At 51.1% G+C, this 8,109-nt stretch overlaps 1 protein-coding gene across 1 annotated transcript in view; it reads left to right on the forward strand.

Moving 5' to 3' along the window:
* The window catches only part of LOC139266690 (netrin-G1-like), a 30,527-nt gene extending 24,070 nt beyond the window's left edge, over positions 1–6,457 (forward strand). The window contains exons 6-7 of the mRNA XM_070884280.1: positions 3,832–3,966; positions 6,228–6,457. Coding sequence (XP_070740381.1) covers positions 3,832–3,966; positions 6,228–6,457 — 365 coding nt within the window. The remainder of the gene's footprint in view (positions 1–3,831; positions 3,967–6,227) is intronic.
* The last annotated feature ends 1,652 nt before the right edge of the window (positions 6,458–8,109 follow it).

Consider the following 8,109-nt stretch of genomic DNA (forward strand, 5'->3'; position numbering starts at 1 on the left):
GGGGCTCCGGTTGGGGCTCCGGTTGGGGCTGGCCTGAGTGTTTGCTGTTTGCGGTGCCTCAGGACTGTCCGGACTGCCCACAGTGACTGGGCTCTCCTCCACTTAGTTCCGGTGTTCGGTCACCTGTGGTGGAATAAACTCTACGCCGTGTTCTTCCTCTGCTTCTTCTATGAGGTTGCTGAACCTCCTTTTAGTTTGATCCACGTGTTTGCGGCAGATTTGTCCATTGGTAAGTTTAACTACCAAAACCCGATTCCCCTCTTTGGCAATCACAGTGCCTGCAAGCCATTTGGGCCCTGCAGCGTAATTAAGGACAGAAACAGGGTCATTGATATCAATACATCGTGCCCTCGCATTCCTGTCATGGTAGTCACATTGCGACTGACGCCTGCTCTCAACAATTTCTTTCATTGTAGGGTGTATAAGGATAACCTGGTTTTGAGCATCCTTTTCAATAGCAGCTCTGCGGGTGGAACCTCTGTGAGCGAGTATGGTCAGGATCTATTGGCCAACAGGAGACGTGATAAGCAGCTTTGTAGGGAACCCCCTTGGATTCTGAGCATCCCCTGTTTGATTATCTGCACTGCTCGTTCCACCTGGCCGTTTGAGGCTGGCTGACATGGTTGATTCCATTGCCTGCCATGAAGTCCTGGAATTCAGTGCTTGTGAAGCACGGGCCATTGTCACTGACCAAGACGTTTGGTAGATCATGGGCGGCAAATATTGCCCGTAGACTTTCTACCGTGGCAGAGGATGTGCTTCAATTTAAAATGGCACACTAATAATGGTTGTAGTAAGCGTCTACTACAACCAAAAGCATTTTTCCCATGAAAAGACCTGCGTAGTCCACATGGATGGGTGACCATAGCTTGGCGGGCCAGGACCAGGGCTATGGGGGGCTTCCCTGGCTGCGTTGCCCAGCTGAGCACACGTGTTGCATCTGCCAACACAAAGTTCCAGGTCTATCCCTGGCCACCAAACGTATGACCTGGCAATTGCCTTCATCATGACAATGCCCGGGTGCTCATTGTGAAGTTCTCTGATAAACACCCCTCTGCCCTTCTGGGGCATGACTACTCGGTTTCCCCACAGTAGGCAATCGGCCTGAATCGAGAGTTCATCCTTGCGCCTATGAAAAGGTTTAAACTCCTCAGGGCCTGCCCCGTACGTGGCTGCCCAGTCCCCATTCAGGACACATTTCTTAACTAAAGACAGTAGCGGGTCATTATTTGTCCAGACATTAATCTGACGGGCTATCACAGGTGAGCCTTTGCTTTCGAAAGCTTCAACAGCCATGACCATCTCAGAATCATGCTCAGCTGCCCCCTCAGTGGTGGCTAGTGGGAGCCTGCTGAGTTCATCGGCGCAGTTTTCAGTGCCCGGTCTGTGTCGAATTGTGTAGTCATGGGCGGCTAACGTGAGTGCCCACCTCTGTATGCGGGCCAATGCATTCGCATTTATGGCCTTTTTGTCGGCCAAAAGGGACATTAGGGGCTTGTGATCTGTCTCCAGCTCAAATTTCCTGCCAAACAGGTACTGATGCATTTTTTTTTACTGCATATACACATGCTAGCACTTCCTTTTCTACCATCCCGTAGCCCCTTTCTACCTGGGACAGACTTCTGGAGGCATAAGCTACAGGCTGTAACTGACCATTGGCATTCACATGCTGCAACACATACCCGACCCCATAGGACGACGCATCACACGTTAAAACTAGTTTCTTACACGGGTCATATAACGTTAACAGTTTGTTAGAGCACAACAAATTGCGTGCTCTATCAAAAGCCCTTTCCTGGCTGTCCCCCCAGACCCAATCACGACCTTTGCATAGGAGCACATGTAGCGGCTCTAACAGCGTGCTCAATTTGGGAAGAAAGTTACCAAAATAGTTCAGGAGCCCCAGGAACGAACGCAGCTCCGTTGTGTTACGGCTCTCTGGATCGATTCCGTTTTGGACGCAGTAGGTCTGATCCCGTCTGCTGCTACCTTCCTCCCCAGGAATTCTACCTCTGGAGCAAAGAAGACGCACTTCGCCTTTTTCAGTCGCAGCCCTACCCGGTCCAGTCTGCGTAGCACCTCCTCCAGGTTATGGAGGTGTTGTTCAATATCGCGACCCGTGATGCGGATGTCGTCTTGAAAGACCACTGTCCTTGGAATCGACTTGAGAAGGCTTTCCATATTTCGCTGAAAGATCGCCGCGGCCGAATGAATCCCGAACGGACATCTGTTATACTCAAACAACCCATTGTGTGTCGTGATGGTGGTCAGCTTCTTTGACTCACTTGCCAGCTCCGGGGTCATGTAAGCTGAGGTCAGGTCCAATTTTGAAAAAGGTTTGCCACCGGATAGCGTCGCAAAGAGGTCCTCCACTCTCGGTAGCGGGTACTGATCTTGGAGTGATACCCGATTGATGGTGGCCTTGTAATCGCCACATATCCTGACCGACCCATCCGCCGTGAGCACCGGCATGAGCGGGCTCGCCCAGTCACTGAATTCAACTGGCGAGATGATGCCTTCCCTCAGCAGGCAGTCCAATTTGCATTCTATCTTTTCCCGCATCACGTACGGCACCGCACTGGCCTTGTGGTATACTGGGCTGGCATCCGGGTTTATGTGAATCACTACCTTGGTCCCCATGAAAGTGCCGATGCCGGGTTGAAATAATGAGCCAAATATGTGCAGGAGCTGTGAGAATGATACTCGCTCCACAGAACAAATTGCATTGACATCGCCCATTTCCAGTTCATGACAGCAAGCCAACTCCTCCCCAGTAGTGCGGGACCGTCCCACGGGAAAATCCAGAGTGGCAACCTGTTCTCCGAATCTTTGTGGGTCATGGCTCTGTTGTTTATACTCTCGGTAAACGACCATCCTGCATCGTAGCAGCATCGCTTCCCTCTGCTCAATGTTACCCCTCCCCCCAGTGTCCACCAACAATCCCCTCTCTCCATTTCCTCATCTCCTCCCATTCTCCACACACACAATTACACAGAATGTGCAGCACTGAAACAGGCCATTCGGCTCAACCGCTCCATGCCGGTGTTTATGCTCCACACGAGCCTCCTCCCACCCCTCTTCATCTCACCCAATCAGCATATCCTTCTATTCCTTTCGCCCTCATGTGTTTATCTCGCTTCCCCTTAAATGCATCGATACTATTCGCCTCAATCACTCCCTGTGGGAGCAAGTTCCATTCTCTGGATAAAGAAGTTTCTCCTCCATTCCCTATTGGATTTATTAGTGACTATCTTATATTTATGACCCTAGTTTTTGACTCCCCACAAGTGGAATCATCTTCTCTACGTCCACCCTATCAAACCGCTTCACAATTTTAAAGACCTCGATCAGGTCACCCCTCAGTCTTCTCTTTACCAGCAAAGAGCCCCAGCCTGGTCAGCCTTTCCTGATAGGTACAACGTCTCAGTTCTGGTATCATCCTTGTAAATCTACTTTGTACCTACTCCAGTGCCTCTATGTCCTTTTAATAATACGGAGACCAGAACTGCGCCCAGTGCTCCAAGTTCGATACAAGTTTAACATCACTTCTGTGCTTGTGCATTCTATCCTCTATTGATGAACCTGGTTTGTTTTTTCTGGCCTTGTTAACCTGCGTTAATTCTGTGCAGTCGCCCCAGGGAGTGGAACACGGGCCGTGTGCAGTCAGTGTGTGGAGGATTGAAGCTGTTTGTAAAGTGTTGGAGACTTGTTTCACCCCCACAGTCTGAGCCTCCCTTGTCCCGGCTCGCACTCATTCCTGTCGCTGAGATTGTGTCGCTGTATTTATTGGGAACAGCCGTGTGCAGTTTGTGTGTTGTCTTGTTTCTGCAGACTGTGAGTGTCACCTTGATGGCTCGCTCCACCATCGCTGTAATGACACGGGATATTGTGACTGTAAGGAGGGGGCGACAGGGCCCAAGTGTGACAGGTGCCTGCCCGGATATAACTGGCACAGGGGCTGTCGAGGTAAGTAACCGTTCCAGCACCAGCCCCTCCCCTCACTCCGCCCCGGCTTCTGGGTGTCAGGGTCAGCAGAGTATCCGATAGCAGAGATACCGTGGGGGGAAACACAGAGGCTTTTAGTGAGTGAATCCCCCTGGACTCTCCCATCACCTGCCACACAATTAGTGGCACAGCTCCTCACAAAGGGAGGCCTGGAGTTCAGTGAGGGTGGGTCATAGAATCAGACAGCACAGAAGGAGGCCATTCGGCCCATCGGGCCTGTGCTGGCTCTTTGAAAGAGCAATCCATTTAGTTCCACTCCCTGCTCTTTCCCAATAGACCTGCACATCTTTCCTTTTCAAATATTTATCCAATTCCCTTTTGAAAGTTACGATTGAATCTGCTCTCACCGCCCTTTCAGGCAGCGCATTCCAGATCACAACAACTCGCTGCGTAAATAAACTCGCCCCATCTCCCCTCTGGTCCTTTGCCAATTACCTTCAACCTGTGACCTCTGGTCCCTGACCCTCCTGCCCCTGGAAACATCTTCTACTTATTTACTCGATCAAAAACCTTTCATAATTGTGAACACCACGATTAAATCTCCCTTTAACCTTCTCTGCTCGAAGGAGAAGAATCCCAGCTTTTCCAGTCTCCCCACATAACTGAAGTCCCACATCCCCAGTATCATTCCTGTAAATCTTCTCTGCTCCCTCTCCAAGGCCTTGACATCCTTCCTAATGCGCCCAGAATTAGACAGAATAATTGGACACAGAATTTAATCCTCAGTCTCAGCCTCAATATTTAATCCCATCCTAATTTGCACCAAGTCCCGTTCACCTATCTCACCTGTGCTCGCTGATCCTCATTGGCTCCCAGTCTGGCAATGCCTCGAATTTAAAATTCTCATGTTTGTGTTCAAATCCCTCCATGGCCACATACCCCAATATCTCTGTAACCTCCTCCATCCTACAACCCTCCCTATCTCTGTGACCCCCTCCAGCCCGACACCTCTCCCTATCTCTGTAACCCCCTCCAACCTACAACCCTCCCTATCTCTGTAACTTCCTCCATCCTACAACCCTCCCTATCTCTGTAACCTCCTCCATCCTACAACCCTCCCTATCTCTGTAACCTTCTCCAGCCCTACACCCCTCCCTATATCTGTAACCCCCTCCAGCCCTACACCCCTCCCTATCTCTGTAACCTCCACCAGCCTTACACCCCTCCCTATCTCTGTAACCTTCTCCAGCCCTACACCCGTCCCTATATCTGTAAACCCCTCCAGCCCTACACCCCTCCCTATCTCTGTAACCTCCACCAGCCCTCCCTATTTCTGTAACCTCCTCCAGCCCAACACCCCTCCCTATCTCGGTAACCCCCTCCTGCCCTACACTCCTCCCTATCTCTGTAACCGCCTCCAGCCCTACACTCCTCCCTAACTCTGTAACCCCCTCCAGCCCTACACCCCTCCCTATCTCTGTAACCTCCTCCCGCCCCACACCCCTCCCTATCTCTGTAATCTCCTCCAGCCCTACACCCCTCCCTATCTCTGTAACCCCCTCCAGCCCTATCCCCCTCCCAATCTCAGTAACCTCCTCTAACCTTACACCCCTCCCTATCTCTGTAATCTCCTCCAGCCCTACACCCCTCCCTATCTCGGTAACCTCCTGCAGACCTACACCCCTCCCTATCTCTGTAACCACCTCCAGCCCTACGCCCCTCCCTATCTCTGTAATCCCCTCCAGCCCTATACCCCTCCCTATCTCTGTAACCCCCTCCAGCCCTACATCCCTCCCTATCTCTGTAACCACCTCCAGCCCTACGCCCCTCCTTATCTCTGTAACCCCCTCCAGCCCTACACCCCTCCCTATCTCTATAACCCCTCCAGCTGCATAACCCTCCACGATCTCTGTGCTCCTCCAGTTCTGTCCTCTTGCATATCCCCAACTCTAATCGCTCAACCATTGGGGGCCGTGCCTTCAGCTGCCTGGGCCCGAAGCTCTGGAGTTCACTCCATAAACCTCTCCACCTCTCGCTCCTCCTATAAGACAATCCTTAAACCCGACTTCTTGGGCCAAGCTTTTGGTCCCCTGTCCTAATATCTCCTTTTGTGTCTCGGTGTTAAATTTTGTCTGATAACCTGTGAAGCACCTTGGGACGTTTTATTACGATTAAGACACTATATAAATGCAAGTTGTTGTAAAAGTGAGAGAGAGTTGGAACAATCTGTAACGTGGGAGAGTTTCTATGACCTGACCTTTCTTTTCTCTGACCCCTTGCAGCGGGCGTGTGCGATAACGTTCTGACGTGGTGTGAGAACGGAGGAGTGTGTGAGGACAATGGGAGGTGTGTGTGCCCCGCTCCCTACACCGGGCTCCTGTGTGAGAAAGGCCAGTGTGGGGAGGAAGTGGGAGGGTGTGTCTCCCAATCCCCGCGGGACCCCACCTTACACCGGGTGCTGCTGTCGCTGACTGCGCTGCTAACCACCGCTAACGGCCGCCCGCCGCTCTGACCGGCTTCCAGCGCCATGGCCGCTCACGGGAAGGTGCGAAGAGCGCAGGAGGATCCAGCGTTTACTGCGTCGCCGGTAAAACACGCTCCCCTCCCCCACTCCCACCCCTGGGAAAGGCAAAGTGGAACCGAGGCCGGAGCCCACCCAGCCCGACTGGATGTGAGAGGCCGGAAGGAATGGGCAGTCAGTGGGGACTGGACTCTCGGACTCCCCGCGGGGCCCAGGCAGCTGCTAATATTCATTCTGTAATTGCCAGCCGCTCGGCCCATGTCCAGCTTTGGGACAAAGAAAGAAAGGACTTGCATTTCTCCATCGCCTTTCGCCCCTCAGGATGGCCCAAAGCGCCTCACAGACAATGAAGGACTTTCTCAACAAACAGCAATGTGATAATGACCAGACAACCTGTTTTAGTGATGTTGGTCAAGGGATAAATATTGGCCAGGACACTGGGGATAACTCCCCCGCTCTTCTTCCAAATAGTGAAATGGGATCTTTTACAGCCACCTGAGAGGGCAGACTCGGTTTAATGTCGCATCTGAAAGATGGTACCTCCGATAGTGCAGCACTCATTCATTCACACTTGTTACTGTTATGTCTGTAATGCACTTATGAATGACTCCACGGGGCAATGTGCTGTAGTCAAACTGTAGTGACCTTGGTCCTTTATTCGTAATTCCAGAGTCAGGCACAAGCTTGGTGGGCAGCCTTTTATACTGGGCCCTGCACACCTATGCAGGTGACCCTCAGGTCTCCCACCACAGTGCCCTCTGGTTGAAAGCCTCTGCCACAGGGGCAGGAAACCCTGGTCTCCAACAGTTGCACCCTCTAGTGGTGCCAGCATAATATATATGCAGTGTAAACCTTATTGATCGTACAGCAGGTAACAAGTATCCATCTTCTGTAACTATACAGTGACTACACAGAGAGTATATCTATAGTCTGCATATATAACAGTTACACTCCATCACTCTGAGTCCATCCACTCCCTCCCTCTCTCCCTCCCTCTCTCACTCCATTTGACAGTGCAGCACTCCCTCAGTACTGCCCCACCGACAGTGCAGTGCTCCCTCAGTATTGTGCCTCCGTCAGTGCAGCACTCCCTCAGTACTGCCCCTCCGACAGTGCAGATGAACTCTGACCTGAGACCTTGACTGACCACGGCTGAGAAATGGTCCACTTTGCTTTGAGTTTATTTTACACAGAGAATTCAAAGCTTTTACAATAAAATAGACGAGAGATTGTGTCAAGAAAATATTTCAATCGCTGGAGCTCTAGACAAGGACATTAATCATCATTTACTTCTGGTTCCACAGAATCTTTTCCTGACCTGTCTCGGGAACTCTTTAGAATATTTCCTGGTTTTCAGGAATTATCGTCAAAGCCCATTTATCTGACGTTTCAGATATTAAATGTTGAAAATTCACTCGCCTGGGTCAGAATGGCTCCACTGGGCCCTTTCATCTCAGTTTAACGCTCCGCACTTGCTCAACAGGTTGTGTGAAGATTTATCGGCAGATTTAAAATTTGCTTGTTGCTGATGACAAACAATGATTTGCTCTTTAGATTCGAGCCATTGCACACGGACTGGAACTGGAGCCCAGTGTTTGGGCAAATTATTTCCCTTTAGTTTATGGCTTTGAAGAGCTGTCTCT

Source organism: Pristiophorus japonicus, chromosome 7 (assembly GCF_044704955.1).
Source record: "Pristiophorus japonicus isolate sPriJap1 chromosome 7, sPriJap1.hap1, whole genome shotgun sequence".
Classification (NCBI taxonomy): domain Eukaryota; kingdom Metazoa; phylum Chordata; class Chondrichthyes; family Pristiophoridae; genus Pristiophorus; species Pristiophorus japonicus.